The sequence below is a fragment of the Diadema antillarum genome, unplaced genomic scaffold (assembly GCF_040938485.1).
Source record: "Diadema antillarum isolate AM-2024a unplaced genomic scaffold, OU_Dant_1.0 seq00001234_RagTag, whole genome shotgun sequence".
Lineage (NCBI taxonomy): Eukaryota > Metazoa > Echinodermata > Echinoidea > Diadematoida > Diadematidae > Diadema > Diadema antillarum.
The window spans coordinates 1,625,940-1,644,722 of NW_027272022.1; the positions used below are offsets into that span (position 1 = coordinate 1,625,940).

At 40.7% G+C, this 18,783-nt stretch overlaps 1 protein-coding gene across 1 annotated transcript in view; it reads right to left on the bottom strand.

Annotated features, from left to right (window-relative positions):
* LOC139745099 (uncharacterized) overlaps positions 1-18,783 on the bottom strand; it is a 39,392-nt gene that overhangs the window by 11,965 nt on the left and 8,644 nt on the right. Inside the window, exon 2 of the mRNA XM_071655520.1 lies at positions 9,739-10,768. Coding sequence (XP_071511621.1) covers positions 9,739-10,768 — 1,030 coding nt within the window. The remainder of the gene's footprint in view (positions 1-9,738; positions 10,769-18,783) is intronic.

The following is an 18,783-nucleotide window of genomic DNA, read 5'->3' on the forward strand; positions in this document are numbered from 1 at the left end:
AGCAACTGATGTTGAATAAACAAAATATCTAGTACACCTGGCAAAAAAAAAAGAGACACAAGAATACAGCTGAGATATCATCTAATCCCTGTACCTGTCATCACTGGCACACTCACAAAAAGTCCCATAGAATTGCTGCTTTGGAATTATAGTCATGAGGATTTCCAATTGTTCCCACCTCATTGACTCTTTTCAATGTGGAATCTATATTGTCTGGTGTCATTGGGTCAAGTTCGTTCTTCATGCGCCAATGGGCATATCCAATTGTGCCTCTGCTCTGTAACTTTAGATATTTATGTACACATATTTGCGTCTAGCTCATTAAAGCAATCAAGCGGTAATGAGGACGTCAAATTGTTGGATATATTTAGTAGATAAATAAAGACTAGAAGTACGCAACTTCTTTATGAATCGGGTCAAACCTTCTCCTTTTATAAAACGGAGATAATAACAACGCAAAACATTAGTCACCTTATAAATCAGATCTGGCCGGCTAACCGTCAAGGCGTTTGTCTCTGCGTGTTAATGGTATTCAAACATTTCTCCCTGAGAGTTGTATTCATTCCCTGCTTGCTTCGGACCATTTAATGCAATGCAATGAAATATAATGAGACAAGCGTGCCTGCTAATCAAATTTAAGTGCATAAGCCTCATGAGTCTTGAATGTTAAAGCAAACACTTTTTTGGACTGTTGGAGAAAAGTGTTGAGTCTGCTCACGACTGACTAATGTTCGCCACGAGTTGGGCTGTCTTTCTTACACATCTCGTGTTTTCTAAATTCAAATTTATTCAGTTCACTGACTTCTTTCATCCCAGAATAGCCAATTCAAAATTTCCATGGAAACAAAATATTTGTTTCTGTTTCGCTACCTGCGTATGCCCTCTATCTCAGTGTCCATTTTTTGATGTTCGATGCACGGTGTACATGAGGCGTGGGCGGAGACGCTTACAGGCTCAGATCAAGGCTGGCGATTGTTTCATATCCATCACGCTCCATGCTGTTGCTTGAACGAAAAAAATGTTAATACCAGTCACGTTGTTCAAGTTCAACCCATCAATATACCCCCAAAAAGTACAAATACGTCATTAATGTTCATGAGACTCTTTTTTGCTGTTATTGTTTTAAGCTTGATCAAATGCTAGTCTACAATGTCATCCGGCTTTAATCGACGAAGTCTTCACTCGTGTAAATAATAGAAAAACGTGACTCCAGAACGCATTCTTATGTCTCATCTTTAATGAGGGGTGAATAATTCGCTTGGAAACCGTTTTTGTGTGTGTGTGTGTGTGTGTGTGTGTGTGTGTGTGTGTGTGTGTGCGTTATTCATACCCATTACACCCGATGGTGGACTGTACTTTCCAAGAAGAAGAAGACATCTCTTCAACCAACACACTTCTATGAAGGTGCATACACTTATAAGACAGGCATCACTTTTGGACTCTCCGTCAACAGTAACTTCTTGGTTTTTCCAAAGTTTATTCAACTTCCTTCCCTTTTTCCTGGTACTTATGGAACCAAAGGAGGTACTCCAATTAATGGGATTGGCAATTGTGAGCGAAGCGGGATTTCCTGCCTCCCTTTCTAGGGGCTCCTAAGTGATCGTCTCAATTCAACATCTTACAAACAAAAGAAAACAAAAACCGGAGGGAGAAACATTAATTCTCCTAGCGGGATATTTCCTATATAAGAGAGAGAGAACGGGGAGGGAGAATGAGGTTTGGTCATGAACAATATTGCCGCGGGGATTAACCTGTTTTGGCCGGAGGGATCATCACGGGATTCGTATGGCTCAAGTCCGGGGATTGTGCGGCGGGGGATACGGGGACCAGTTGGCTTTATCCGGGTCATGTTTTACCACCAAAGATGAAAGCTTCGTTAGCTGCTCAACTATTTCATTTGGATGTTTGTTTGTTTTGTAAGGTCTGGAATGAATAAAAAATGAGACTCTTTATCTCACAGGCTACGCAGTATCAGTAAAGTTATCAAAATTTCTTCGGAAAGTGTGTACCTATGTAGAGAAATGGCAAATTGTTTCTCATTATTATAGAAAGGGAAATCATTTCATCGCAGTGGAGGATGTGAAGGTGTAGTCTTCATCCGAGGGGAGTAAATATTAACTTGAAGGAGAGAAATTGGAAGAACAGGGTATAGTACGCCATGAGAAGGGAGTCTCTGGAAAGAGAGACCAATGTGAACGAGGATTCATGAAATAATCATGAGATCTTGGAGTATCATGAAAATTAGGGAGAGAGTTAGTTGTACAACTGTGGCGTTGCTGCGCCAGTGAGTCAGCACAAGTTAAATGCATTGATCATGGGAGTTATTCGCGCAGAAATATTACAATCCTTCAGTCTATTTGCACCATAACAGACCTTCTGCTCCATGACATTGTCCTGAGAGAAAAATCACAGACTCAAAGAATTATTCAATGGATTGGGTTGTCTATCTTAGAACGTGATAAATACATGTATTTTACGCGATATAAGCGCATTATTTTCATTGATGTATTTTGTGATGTCTTGGAGTGTGCCTGTGCGTGACTGTGTGCGTGCGTACTACGCGTACGAGTGTCAGTTGTCGGCTGCTCGCAAAATTCCTCGGGAAAGGAAACTCTTCTAAACTACACCCATTTTGCTTCAGCTTTTGTCTTATTCAACAAATATTTACAGAGTGTGGAGGAAATCATTCTTGGAATGTTTCTTTCGGTCAATCCTAGTATATACATCGTAATGATCCCACAAAATCGCTCCCGCAAAAAGTGGAGAGAATATTCCGGGCCATTATGCTGCACTGTATTGATGCCTACTACTTGGAAACGAAATTAATTTCCTTGTCACACGGCATATGCCAAGCTCCTATTACAATGCCCTCTGGGCTAGGCAATATACGCAAAGCACATATTGATTCAACTCGAACGAAATAAATATGACGAACAACTTTTTCTACGTATCGAATAGCATGAAGGCATCTGCTCTCCCGCGGTAAACAAACAAGTGCAACTTGGTCACTCAGTCCGTGTTATGGAACCATGATCAAATGCACACTACTTGGTTTACAGTGTAACCAAAGATGACTCTTAAAACAAAGGTAACTATTCATCTACGACACAGAATTTAAATATTCCTCAAACGAAGTTTTCTGGACGGGAGAATGAAAACACTAGTCTTGTTCGATAATCTGAAAGAAACTTCTAGCACACACACACACACGCAAAATATTCATCATCAACAAGACAGCAGAGTGTTCAAGATGAGGGTGAAGAGAAGGGCAGCTGTGTCAACTTTTTGTAAATCATTACTGAAGTTTGAAGTGTTTTTTTATCGAGTGTTTCTCTTCTTCTTTACCTTATATACCTCTTCCGCCCCTCCCTTTCCATCTGTCTCTCTGTCTGTCTGTCTGTCTGTCTCATACACACACACACACACACGAATACCATCAATCACCTTACCTCTTCTGTCTATCTGACTGTCTTCCAATCCGATTAATGCTGTATTATCAATTGTCTATCGATAGATGTATCGATTTATACATCAATTTATCTACATCTACAGTTGAGATTTTACTACGTTTCCATCCATATGCATATAATACGTCGTTACTGTCGTTTGAAGCCATTGGCGTTACTCACAGCAATATGAGGTATTAATTGCTTATAAACAGTATAATGATTGTTCTCTAACGTAATAACAAGTACAGACATGCTATGTGTAGAGGCGACTAGAATATCTTACTCTCATTTTCTCCTGGACTTTGACATAATTACTGTTTACAATATGCTTTTATATCAACTGCATTAATTTCTTTAATTTTAGTCAAAGATGCACATAGATTTGGGATGATATTTACACATTAGCTATTAAGTGTATCTAGAATTACAAGTTCTGCTTTGCAGTAGATCACTCTTTTCAAACATCACGTTTACTTTCCTGTCAATCTTGCAAAGTTTCCCTTAACAACATACTTGTGCTTTGTGAAATGTAGGTCCTATATGGTTTTATGATGTGGTTTATGCTTAGTAAAATGGAAATAAACTATAATTGCGACTAAGTCGATCGTTCGTGCAGGGGAAAATCGGTTCAAAACTTGTTATAATTGTATGAACTTTTTAAATTACAGGGTCATGACATTGCTTCTCCATTGTGTGCCCGGTTAAAGCTAATGATATGAAGTGAAACTTAAATTAGATACGGTTATCATGGTTATGTCGAAATCAAGAATGAACGTTTTCTCCTCTAACTCACATCAAATAAATGCAATAATCCCTCGAATATAAAAGGTCAAAAAGGTAAAGACTGCAATGTCATGCTAGGTGATGAAGGAATGATGATGTCCTTGGAAGCAGTCTTTTAGGACTGAGATCATTCCTCTCTAACTCCATCTCTCTCTCTATCGATCTCTCTTTACCTTTGTTTCTTTCATTCTGTTTATCCACACATTTGTGATTTCGAATAAGCAAGCAAACACTAACAAAGAAAGGAAGAGCGATGAAAAAAAAGTACAGGGATATCCCACACCATCCCTCCCCTCTCTCATCTATCAAAGACCAGCCATTTTTGACAGAAGTCATCAATCTCTCCTCCTTCTCCTCCTTCTTCTTTACATCTTTCCATGGTATCCCTCCTCATCCTCCTCTCTCCCACCCCTCCCCCACCCCCTTCAAGCTCTCCCCCCCCCCCCCCACATACACAGCACATATCTACAATCACCGAAAAGGTACCTCCTTGCTATCACCAGGGAGCTTGGATGAGACCTCTTCCCACCTCCCTGGTATCATCGGTGGAATCACGGAGTACTGGTATAAATCTTCAAGATGTGACGTGAGAGAACCAGGGAACGTGATGAGGACGATGAACTTTATAAAGCACCATTCCATGAGACTATTGTAACTGTCCCTTCCAATCGTCATTCCAAGGAGGTACCTCCTTGGTCATTTACCACATTGCAAAGTCAAGATTCAATTTCAAGTCCTCTAACGTTATAACCATCATTCGTTGTTCATGGTATGCACTGTGAGCAGAGACAGAAGTTACTTGTAGAGGGATGTCTTGTGGAAGGATCACGGTTCTTCAAATGTCTCGTAATACAAACAAAAAGACAAAAATCGATGTTAATTTGGGCAATGACTTTTGAAAAGACTACACGTCCTCTTCCTCTGTACGTAGAGATGATCCTGGCATGTTCAGTATCAAGATTTTAATCGTTTTGATCTCACTGTAAATTATCCTCCTCACTACAACAGCTATCGATACTGTAAAAGATGACAATCTTAATTGAAGTATAAAAGTTTTGAGAGGAGCAGAGCGGTCCCACATCACAAAAGAACTCGCTCTTACCAGGGAGGTGTGAGAACCAATATTCAATCAAATTCACACTCAAACCTTGATGTATGAGATAACATTTCAGGATCGCGTGAGTCTATAATCTTCATGGGACAGGGAGAGTAGGAGAGAGAGAGAAGTCAATAATTGTATATCAAAACATGTCTCATGCGTGTCCTTCATGGTTGCTGTCGTTCATAATCTTCAGTCGCATCGACTGCTGTTAAGTGTCAATTACACGATGCATAATACAGGCTACTAGATGCCTGCGGCTCTGTTTATTATCGGAGATGTTATACAAGAACACAAATACACGCACACTCCATTACCATCACTACAGAATTATATACACACTCATAAAGCGATCGATCAATGATGCTCTTCCACTCGGTTTTGGTTTGCGATCGCGAATTGAGACTGATCTTTACTTTGCTGTAATACTGTATGTTTCCAGACGTGTTGGGTTTCGCCGCATTTGGTGATCGATATCTCCTTTAATCGCTGCTGGCAACAGGTGTATTTGAAAGGGAATTCATCAAACACCAAGAGATTGGAACCTCGAAATGATTATCAAATTGAAAGTGACAGAAGGAAGAAGGAAAGAAAGAAGGAAAGAACGAGTAATCAAAGGAAGACAGATGTATAGATTATTAGATTACAAGCTATGGATATGTAAGGTAGCGAACAGGGAAAAGGGGAATTTTTTAGCGCGGAAGAGGGGAAGAAACAGAAAGAATAGAAATATACAGAGAGCACATCAATATCGTCAATACAACCCTCTCTGAAGTTTAGCAACATTATTTATGTCTTATAGCAAACCAAAATATCATAACACACAAATAAATATGTGACTATAACTATCTGAATAGTTTCCCAACTTGTTTTGCCCGGGAGTAGAGATCATTCTCACCAACAAATTTAATGTCGCCCGCTAAAACCCGCAACCTTCGGAGGATCCAATCCCGAGTGAATGGGAGACATTTACATTGACGCTGATCGTGCCAATTGTTTATCACATTAATACATGCTGATTCTGTAATAACGCCTACCTAATATCCTTCTTATTTTTCCCCTCCTCGTATGATTTGTCCACGATGCCGACATACTCCCAAGTGATGGTGACTCATCGGGTGTTTCTACTAATCTTAAACTCAGCGTTACTGTATTGGGTTGTTGAAGGACTGCCTTGCTTCCACTTATTCTTTGCTCTTTCAATTTCACAATTACTGATTTTGGTGTTCGACCTCGCGGGGCCGTAATAACAATAATCGAGATAATCGGGCGCATGTTTCTAAACCCCCAAACTGCATAGATGTTGGGGGGGGGGGGGAAGAACAGTCGGGGAAAACAAGTTCAAATTTTCCATTTGACTACCCCATTTGAGTTGACACGTTTCGGAGCGATGACTTTGAGGTGTATTTTTTTGACGAACTGTTCACCGTGCATCCTGTTACCATTCGAAGGCGTCTTGATTCTTTATTTCACCACCATAGAAGCATTCAACCGAGCAAGAGGAAATCCTTGGAATAATTCTTTTTAAAGAAGTGACTAACAGAAAGACCTACTTTTGCTGCAGATTATTTTGATCACACTTTTGGTAATCAAGGTCAGATAAAAGCACAAACACATTTGTGTCAGCTTTCAATATAATTGGTTGCCAAAGAGGAGTTCTAGGTAAAATAACATCCCTTGTTCTATACTTGCCCTGATGGCTATAGTAAGTTCAAACAAACAGATATTAATGGAATGAACTTAATATCGTTTTAAAGTCTCATATGGCCTGGGTACGAATCTTCACTATATATCTTTTGCTTGAGCTTTGTACCTGTAATCAAATTACAGGTATAATAGATTTATACAAAGCTTTTGTAATTAGTTGAAGGAAAGGAGCTTGAATCTCTTAAATTGTCGACCCAAGGCATTACTATACATTTCATGTTACGACATAAGAAGAGAAGGTGTAGAGGTCATGGCATCGTCATTTAATCTGATTTGCATATCTGGTTTAGACGAACATTGTTCTTCTGCATGGTGAAAATATGATATACATAGACGCATGATCATTTCATGCTTTATATGGATGAAACTTCCTCCTTTTAATTTTGTTTGTCTATGGACCAGGCTACATATCGTGAACCCGAACTCAGAGCATTTATATACTTTAATAATGGCCTGTGTTTTTACGTCACGTTTCGTAGGCTGGTCATTCGGACAACCAAGAACGGTAGGAAGGTTGGTCAACTTATAGCTGACTACTTCCCTTAATGACACAAAAGTTGTCTCCAGTGTTATCTAATTGCAGCTGGAATCAAGTAAGAAGCTTTGTTGGATACGTCTTAGCACGCTTAAAGACTTGTGTTCAAAGCGTGTTTTCACACCATTTAAGACGTTAGTGTTGAATTCTCTTCTCCTGAAGTGTCTCTCAATCTGTCCTCTCCCACGAATACTTCCCACTCCATCCTTCCTCCTCGAACATCCATTTCTTCCTAATTCTATCCCCTCCACTTTCCCCTTTTCATCCTTTCCTCCTCCCCCTCCTCACCCCTCCTCCTCCCCCGGGCCAACCCCGCTTCCCCTCTCCTTCGTCTCTCATCTCCCATAGGGCAATGCGGGCCTGTCGGCCTGAGAATTGATCACTTCGAGCCTTGACCTCAACTAAACCCATCGTGAGGCGGGACCCAGGTTTTACCTCTTCGCTCCCTTCAGCACAGAGAGGGAACGGCGTAAGGTTATCGACTCCCCCCAAAAAACTCCCCGACTGACCCAACTCCAGCACGCTCCACGGGGTTATCGCCCAAACGCTCACGCTCAAAGACTTGCCCCTCTCGAATGTCGCGCCTCAGGTGACGGCCTGTGTACACCCTTCGAGCAAGAGAAAATCTGTTCATATTGCTTCAGGTATCATATTCAGCATGGTTGCCAATGGCAACGATGGAGATGCACGGGTCACTGTTGTTAATGACATTGTCCTGTTTGTAACACTTGCATTGTTGTTGTTCTTCTTGTTGTTCTTAATGTTCTACAGTGTCTATGTTGTTCTTGTTGTTCGTAATGGTTCCTCTATGATTCTGTCCTACACTGTGTGGAGAGCACTAAAATGTCTCACTCCTATAAATGAAAAAGGACAAGCACTAGTCCCATCATCTTGTCATACCAAAGATACTAATCTAAATAAATATGGGGGAAAATCAAAATGACCATTACCAGCTTGTTGATAACGAATTAGGCGTGGTGGATGGTGGTGATTCCTCCTACAAAATACACCAACTTTGGAGGTGTGGCACGCTTTTTGTTATACTTCGGGGAACTACAGTTTGCTTTGGCGTAGATTCAGGAAACACGTGAAATTTTTGAGTGAAGTGAATTAAACCAAGTCTTTCCTGAAGGACCAGTAAGTGGAGTTTGAGCAGACTCCTCCTCCTTTTGCAGATTTGAGGAATGGAGTAAAATAAGGTTATCACTTATTGTAGATATGAAACATGAAAGACACTGGATCTTTCGTGTATTATATGATTATAATCTCTTGATTTTGTGCAGTGTATCTACGGAACACCATTTACAGCTATGAGAACTATAGGCCCTACACAAACTTGTCTTTCCCTACCCCCCCCCCCACACACACACACACACTAGCACACACTCACATAAACACATAAAAACACACAAGAAGCAGACGCCACGTCTAGAATTGCATTTAGATACAAAACAATTTTGTTCGTCGTACGTGCGCGTTTGCATTACTCGGTCACGATCAGCACGAATTAGATTTTGTCTTTATGTATATCGCTATATATACAACATATCATCCCCCCCCCCCCCCGCTTGCACACATGCATTCCCTAAATAAATATACATTATTGTTATGCAAAGTACATTCGGTGCTTTTCATAATTATACTACAGTGAAGATCGTGGGCGTTATCCTACTGATGGTTATGATACAACTATGAAAATAGATGTCATCATTGCGATTATTCTTTGACCTCTGAAGCTCTCAGTAGTGTCGGTAGCAGCCATGACAAGCCAGCCATTCCTTCTCGCCCACGCAAAGAGAGCCTTAAAGGTCTCGCACCTGTGTAGATAAGTCTGCCTAATACTTCATACGTAGGTTAAGAGTTAGTGTACCAACAGTTGGTGTACCAACGACAATCGGCGGAGTCAGTGTTTCGTGTTTGGTATTCGAGGAATCACATGTTTTACTTCGAGAATGGCATCTTAAAGGGATTAAAGATGTGATCCTTCTGCTGTAAACCTTACCACACTCTTTTCAGACATCCTTTCACACATCTTTCATGACGGATTTTGAGAACAGTGGTTAGTTTCCAGCCATGATTGCGATTTTTCTAAAATAGCAACATGATTATGCACAATGAATCCATGAATCACGTTTTACCCGTGTTACTTGTAAATCAAGATTTACCTGGATAGTTACAGTGATGGATTCTTCGCCTCTCCAAGTCAGGGTTGTTCTTTCGGTTGTACTTGACCGATGACGTGATCGATGTTGTCGAGACCCCCGACATCGTACCACACTTACCAGCCATCGCCATCGGGTAGGGAGGCGGCGGTGGTCTGAACGATAGGGCGGAGCCTTCCAAACCAATGGGAAGGTCGGCGGGGGAACCAGGATGAGAGTTGGGCGGGGTGGGTGGGAAGCCGCTGTATGACTGGTGGTGGGGTTGTTGCTGGTGGTGATGATGGTGATGTTGGCTCTGGGGGTGGTGTTGGTGGTGGTGGTCCACTGGAGGAAAGTTGATGTTAAATGTGAAAGAGTTCGTGATTGGTGTTTGGTGTTGGTGAGGGTGGTGCTGCTGCTGATGGTGATGATGACCCTGTGGTTGTTGGCTGTGGTGCTGAAACGAGGGGGAATGCATGATAGGTTTGGTGTCCATGCCCAGATGACAGGCATCCGGTGTGGTTGGGGGAATTCCCATGGGCACACTGCTATTGAGTCCGTTACCATGCATGTGGCATGGAGAAGATAAATTGTCCGCAGGTTCCTGCTTGATAGTCACACCATCCACTGTAATGGGCTGGGAATGACACACCATCCCTTCCCCACACGGCATCCTCGGACCGCAAGTTCCAATGCTGTTGTTGTTCGAATCCATGTACTGGAAGTTCATGGAGAGCCTTCTCGCTTCATTGGCATTTAGTCCGCTACTTCCCAACCTTGAAGCCGTCGAGCTCGCCGGGAAGTCGCAGTCCATCTCCTCCTTGATGTGGGCAAACTGCTGCCCATTAGGCAGGATCGTCCCGTTGCCGAGCACGGCGTGCCCGTTGTCGATACCCACGACGAGTTTGGAGTCGCCGCAGTAGAAGAAGTCCTCCATCATCGAAGCGCTCTCACGCCGGTTCTTGCCGTTGATGATGTCGCTGGAGTCCGAAGAAGGGCTGAGGGGCTCCTTCTTGAACAAGATATCCGTCAAAGAGTCACATCCTTGTTCTCCCTGCAAGTTAGGACATGAAATATAAATCATAACATCAGTATCAGTCTGACAATTATAACAATATTGTTTAGTGTCTATATAATCCACTCTATCGCTGTGCTTTCGTATCGTTAACAAAATTGCCCTACTTTGACGAAAAGAAGCAAGTGACAAAAGTTATATATTTCATATTAATGTAAGCAAATGTATTTGTCATTTTTACATGGAAATCAGTGAAGTGTAATTGACTCAGATGTCTATTAGTAAGATGAGTGTCTCTTCTTAGGGTATATGACATCCAAGTACAGCAATCAGAGTCATAGTACAGCTAGGCTGGAAATCAATCATTAAGAATTTTTCAGTCGCTTCATTCTGCAAAAGTTTGGCAATATCTTCGTGTTAAGGGAGCACTGCGATATAGTGGACTCTATAGGATCATAAACAGCGAACTTTCCGGTTCGAATCTTATGCGATGCATGTGTTTATGAACATGATATTCAACTCATTTTACTCCCTTTAGTCCTCAGGTGTAAGGACTATTAAAAATACCTGATATTTTACTGGGGTGATGATAATAGGAGGCCCTCTGGGAGAACAGAGCAAACATTTGAAGAGATTTCTCTGAATAGATGGGCCACATTTCATTATAAATATCATGATTTCAAACAAGTCTACACGTGAGAGATGACGAACGTTCAAGTCTGTTACACATGAGCGTTTGCTTGCATCGCTGCTTCGCTACATGCTGCATCAAAAATAACGGCATGGTTCCCCACACAAACACAAACATGTGTATTTGCACACTTTTTTCATTCATGCCTAATTCACTTCCGACGGAAAAAATAGTGGCAGACATGCAAAATAATAAGGATGATATTGTCCACGGATAGCCATATTCAGTGGGTAGGTTGTCAGGTAGCTGTTTTCCATAGGGGTCCTAACGTGGCTTTTGTTTTTTGTTTTGTTTCGTTCTTATAAGCAAGAATAGCACCGGACGGCATCAGTAGGCATTTGTGTTGGAGTGTATCGCTGCTCAGGCCAGCTTAGGGCTCAGGAACTCCCTGTCACTATTGATATAATTAGACTTTCAATAAATAATTAATCAAATGAATAAATAGATAAATAAATAAATACATAAATAAATACATGAACACATAAATACATGAATAAATAAATACATAAATAAATAATGAATAAATCCTTATATCCTCCTTAGTCACTCTCCTATTAAACCATGGAATGAATGAAAGAGCAGAGTTCTGCTGCGTAATGTCTTCTGGTATTAAATAAAGCACAAGTACACTGTCAATTTGAACAACACTACGAAAAAAGCATTTGGACTAAATTGGTTCAGCAATTGCATGACTGCATCTCATGCGTGACAGGTCGTGATCTTCACGACTTCTATCCTTAAACTTCTGACCGACTTTGGAACAAGCAGACCATTCACTTCATTTTCTTCTTGCGGTCTAGTGAGACTGGTTGCTTCCTAGAAAGTCCGTCTGATGACACAATGAAAAAAGTTGTAAAACAAATATTTTCAGTCTGCCTCCCTCCATAGAGAGACCGGTAGGAACTCATGCGCTATGTGAACTTTGTGAACTTTTGATTATAAACACAAATATTCATTCATACATAGTTATCGAGTTGACTTACTGATGGAAACGTATTCCTTGCGTGTAATATTCGAATAAAATGTTTCAATGGATAGTAATGAGAGAAGTGAGTGTGAAATGGAGAGATGGACAGCTTCACATTTATGTTCACCTCCAACATTCTGTGTGACAGCAAATCAATTGAGACATCTTTTTTTCAAGGCCCTTCTCTTATCAAAATCGAGCACCGTGTGACGCCACAGTCACACGAGGGCGCTTCAATTTCTGCCCACCGCACTTAAACAGCCAATAAATGAGACTGCTTCGCCGAACACTTAAAAAGAAGTTGTCAACATCAAACTTCAACTGCCGAGGTCATGACAGTCTAGCGACACATCATCGTTGAAGCAGCTACATTTATTGTGACGTAACAATCATTGGAACTGAATTTGATTCACAGACATAAAATAGATACACCTTTAAGAAAGAATGTGCAATGTTATTAAGATATGTTTCGTTTTACTTAGTCTTTCTCTAACTCTAAGATAAGTATCTTGGTAGATCTTCACTTCGTGTTCATGTGATATGACAGTCCCCTAATGGATTAATGTACTTGTATTATCAATCAGATCAGAGAGAATGGTAATGATGGGGCGATGATAGCATAGGCCTACTCCTTTGAGTTACTGAATTGACACAATGATCTGGTCTTCACCTGATTTTTTTTAACAGATATATAGTGCCATTTAAATATGCATGTGAGTCATCATCATCATCACCATCTTTAGCTTTGTTTCGCGGTGGCGCTGTATAGGTGACAAATTTGAATTCAAGGCCGATTTCTTCTTTTCATGTTGGTTTATTCATGGAGCTACAAACGTAGCTCCATGGTTTATCATTACATAGATGAATCAATGCGATCTTACTTACGGGGAGCCACCACTAAACACTTTTAACGTAGATTCCGTAATAGTTCGCCCCCAAGACGGAGGTAAGAACACCAGCAAGTGACCATCTGGAGATGAGTCAGGCGGAGAGACAGCGGGGAGCCTGTTATCCTTAGCGCGAATTCCTCGCACAGCACCGTCTCGACACAAGTTGACTTTGTTGTCTGAGATAATAAAATGACTTTTTTTTTCAATTCCAAATTCTTCAAAGAAAAACGAAAAAAAGAATCACTTGAGGGGAACCACCATCTTTCTCTTCACTTATTTACTCGCTTAAATGAATGTCGGAGAGTTTTTTCTTTTTATTGTTTGACTCAAGCGTCTTGCAGCACCATCGGTCGAACGATTCCTGATTGTAAATAATAATGATAATGATAATTATAATAATTATTATAATAATAATAAAAATAAATGGAATATGATCAATAGCAAACGGAGCTTATCCCAAAACTAAACATATATTACGACATGTCTAGAGTCTATAGAGTTGTCTTCAAGACGAGTTTTAATCAAATGTGTTCAGTCATTGTATGAAAAGTGCGACACATTTGTGTGTTAATCCGTTATGACTTCTCCATGCACGTTCGCCTCCTCTCAATCTACCACTCACAACTAGGATCGCTGATTTTTCTTTATTATTATTTTTTTGTTAATGTTGTCGCAGTAGCAGTGACAATAACAGTTCAGACAATGCAATCTATACATGGATAGGCAACTAAAAACCGGCCCACCAGGGAGGTGCCACTTCATAGGCTCACGAAACAGGACCTCACACTTCCAACGATTGCTATAGGGTCGCTAACTATGGTACGAAACTGGGAAAACGATTTCAAATCAAGTTGATTGTTATCTGTTGTTGCGTCTTTATATTATGGGAATATTTTTAAAACATTCGATAATGGCAATCAAAAGCACGCTTTGAAGATGAGATCCTACCCTTGACATGTTACAAAGAGAGCCAAAAATGTTAACTTTCCGTCGATGTATGATAAGACGCATTTCCAACAGTTTGTAAACATTTTACGTGCATGTGAGCTTTTTGGTCATTAAGCTTAATGTTTTCACATCAATCATCCAGTGAAGTTCTCATCCGTGGGGATACGGAGACTCCATCCCCCCCCCCCCCCTCCATATCCACTCCTGATGTGTTACAGATGAATACCAATATCATTGCCATTGGTTAGAGTTACACCCTATCTCAGCCCTCTTCAGTCTACACCCTGCATCTCCCTCTACACTCTAAACTTTGCGAACCGAGTATCTAGTATTGTCTTACGGTTCTTCCTGACAGGTGGGATGAAACCTTGCCATCGCAAGCCACAGCGCCATAATTTTGGAGTGAGAAACTCTCTGGGATGTCGGTACATCCATTTAAAACAGGAAGAATCGTGTGTATCTGCTGTTCTCTTTGGCATAAGTGTCCAAACAGTGATGCGAAGATGACGGCTTTGGTTAGGATTGAAAGCACGCCTCGTGACCGGTAAATTGACTTGTTACGTTATAGCTACTGTATTTGTTTTTGTAATGAACATGTTTATAAATAGGGTCTATCTGTTAGCAAAGATTGTGCTTACCCCTACTCACACGCACACACACACACAAACACACACACACACACACACACACACGCACGCACTCACAAAGCTGAAGAATGAATTAACACGAATCACACACTGCAAATGTTGGGTTATTTCCATTGTTTCATAGCAACGGTGCTCCCCATGAAAAATCAGTTAAGACAATGAGGCCTGTAAAACAATGAATGCCACACAATTCACTGTGTTGCATTCATCAGACGGCTTGGTTAAATATTGAACTACACTTATTGTCACCTGTGCACTGGTCCTCCATGCATGATCGTATTTGGCAGAGGTCACGTGAACAAAAGCAATACCACAGTCGCATAATATGGATTTGTTTTGGTGTCTCGAAAAAGTTTTTCAACCCGAGGAAAACCCCTTCTGCAAACGATCGTATGCACATATTTTACATGGATAATAAACTTGGCTATTTCAGTCTTGATATATAATAAACCATGACTGTTTCTGACTACCTATGAATGTATTTCTTTTTATAGAAAACCTGCGAACATTGGTTGGATGTGATGGTTATGCTGCACTGATCATGAATCTTTCCGTTCTACGTATCAACTGTAAAATCACATCGAAATTTATTAATCTTGCTGCAGACAGTACAAAACATAAGAAAATTAATGAATGATGACGTAGATCCTAATCATCCCCGTCATGATTGGCTGCGAGTAAACAGGTGACAGACTTATTTTGCGTATTTCTGAGTGAATAGCCATCAGAATTTACGATGACCATCGGTTTTTTTTTCGAGCCGTTAGTAACATGCGCGTACATTCCAGACAGAAGCAAAACGTTACTATAATGGACACGACAGAACACCCAGTGATCGTTTGTAACAACGATTTCATTCATCGTGAGGCCTAACAGCTGGTAGTTCCAGAAGAAGAAAAAATGAAAGGACAGAAAAATGACCTGACATTTTGACCGCAGGATTAAATATGCCAGCAATCGTCAAAATAATCGCTATGGATATTACGGGACACGGTATAGGACTGTGGTGGCTTGGATGGAGATGAGGAAACACAGCTTCCGATGCTCCCCTCCCCCTGTTTTGTTTTGTTTTTTGTTTTTTTTACGTGAGCTAACATAAATCTGAAATTCTTTCCTCTCCTCTCAATGAGTGGTTTGAGGCGGAAGGTACGTTGGACTTACATAGCATTAGCTTTCATTTCTATCAACTTTGAATTTAAAACAAATCTGTACATTCTTCACGAGGAAGAATTCGATTTACAGATCAAAATGTATCTGCAGGAAGACAAAGGATATCCTCGACGGAATATGTGCATTTCCGCTGGAAAAGAAGACTGGATCAAGAGGGAATTCCACATGATATATCTTGCTGCCCATGAAAGACAGAAGGGCGCAGATTGCTTCTAACGATCTGGAGTGGAAGAAGGCATCAAAGGGACTTGAGTGTCATTCTTTCGTTGAGTCGTTATTGAGTAAGCCGGCAAACTGATAATTGGTTTTTACGTCCTTCCATTGCTCTCCTCTTTTAAGGGGGTTGGTGGACCATTTTTAGAGATATCTCAGGAGGAAAATCTGTATTTCATGAAACAAATTCATGAAAAAAAAAGAATGTTTGTATCTTAGGTAAGGTAGTGGATTTGGGCAAATATTGTAGTTACTCTTGGGGCTTGGCGTGTCCTGCTAGCTGTTCAACATCCCCAACCACCACCACCACCACTACTACCGTGCCGAAGGAGACGAAGAACGCCTCTTCCACCACAGCGTTACCTATACTTATCAGAAACACGGAAGGGGGGGGGGGGGGTCGCAGGATTTTATCGTCATGTAGACATAAGGAGGGAATGGGAGATGGGGTGGGGGATCGCGAGGTCCCTCATGTTAGGGTCCTTACTACCAATTACACCACTGAATACTAACTAGAATCACAGAGAACTGCAAGAAATATCATTCCGTTGTGAAGTTCATCTCAGATGTGGGTATACGAGAGGCTTTGAGACTAAGAGAGAGGACTAAAGCACTGGTCCTTATGTTAAATGCGGCAATCATTGTGAGAACTTGACATCTCGTATTCCTTTCTCATCCATGTATTTTGTTGTTGTTCTTGTTGTTGTTGCTGCTGCCAAATGAATTCAACATGTTGCTAATCTGCTATGTCATTACCGTGTCCTTGGAAAATCGCGATGTCTTTTCAAAGTCGACTTCACAGAAGCGCTTATCCTTTAAACGCATGCCTTTGGGTGAGGGAAGACAGCAAAAGAAGAGATCGTTTAGAATAGCTTCTGCTCGTAAATATTGGAATTTGTCTCCAACAATGCTTCGCTGCTGACACTGATACTCATAAAAAGTTTATTTGCAACAATAACACTTTATACTATAGTATTGACAACCACATCAGTTGTCGTATACCCTCCAGACGCAGATCTCAATGTAAACATTTCTCATTATTGCCTGTGCGCACGAACCGTGGTAACGACGCTAGACGGTATTCTTGATAAGAATTGATTCGATTTTGACGAGAGCGTGGAAATATGTTAGCGTTGATCCCTTCTACCTTAACTTTATTAACATTCACACGAACATAAGTCAGCACGGAAAGAAAATTATTCTCCCTTAGAATACAAACACTCCAACTGGCTTTGTTAACCTTTGAACTTTGGTATAATCAGAAGCATTGCTGTTTTGCTGGAAGAAAGAGTAACCTTCGCAATAAATCGCTCTGCAGTATAACAAGCTCACTATGATGTGTAATGATCAGGTTGACTGTTTACTAATTTTCGTAGGTGTTTATGCACTGCCGCCGGCGACGATCTTCAAGTTATCAAGTTTGTGTTTACGTTACAAGCGCTAGGTGCCGCAAGCTACGACAATCAAGTATTGCGTTCCCTGAGTCTGTCAGTGATAGTAATATATACATATTTGTTAGTAGGAGGAAAAGTAAGGTTAAAGAAAAAAGTAAGAGAATTTGAAAAGAGTGAAGAGTTCGACGTGACAACGGGGCTCTTCTGAAACGGTAAGTTTTGAAGAGTTTGTGGCAGAATATCGGCTGCAGAAATCATAAACAATGGGTCTCTCAACAGCTCTAGTAAGGAGCAGATACAAGCGAACGTTTCGGGAAAGTGACGAGGTTCGCAAATCTGCATTCTGAAGTATATAACACTCAAAATATGTGGTACAGGAAATGGATGGCATTAAAGAGCATGATAGAGACATTGTCATAGTTATTGAAATCTAAAAGAAAAAAACGGCAATATCCAATTAAAAACCGGCAAAGAAACTTTTTACTACAGATTTTAGAGTTATGTGTTGTGAACACATTGCGACAGACAGATCTGACGCAAATAAAGGAGCTCCTTGCGCCAATGAGGACTTGAAGACAAAGCATAGTTCTCAGAAGGGCTCAAAATTCATCTTCCATAATTTGGATTTTGCTTACAATATATCGAAAGTTTCAGCCAAGAATCTTGTCTGGCTGACGCAGTTTGCCATGATAATGAGTTGTTTTGGAGTTTACAATAATTTCGATCATAATTAGGCGCCCGACTGAAGCGCCTTCCCCGTTCAGTAGTGGGTAGATAGAACGTTTAATACTTGATAATCGATCGTGCCTGTAATGTAGCAATCGTATTTTTTTAACAAGCTATACTTGCGTTTCACTCTCGCGCAGAAAATCGGTGGATACTGTTACTGGCCTGATTTGTCAATTATCGATAATCGATTTTAAAACATTACGTAGCAGCTACGATCGGATATATTCTCATATTGCTATGCTTTCTGGTTACTTTTCTTATGTGCCAATTATTTCGCAATTTTGTCGTTACCGAGGTGATACCGTGTCATTACAGCGTTATTTCACACATTTTATCTGTAAAAGGGACTACATGTACTGTAATTATGTGTCCATTTGAGGGCAAAAGTTTACAGTTTCAGCAGGC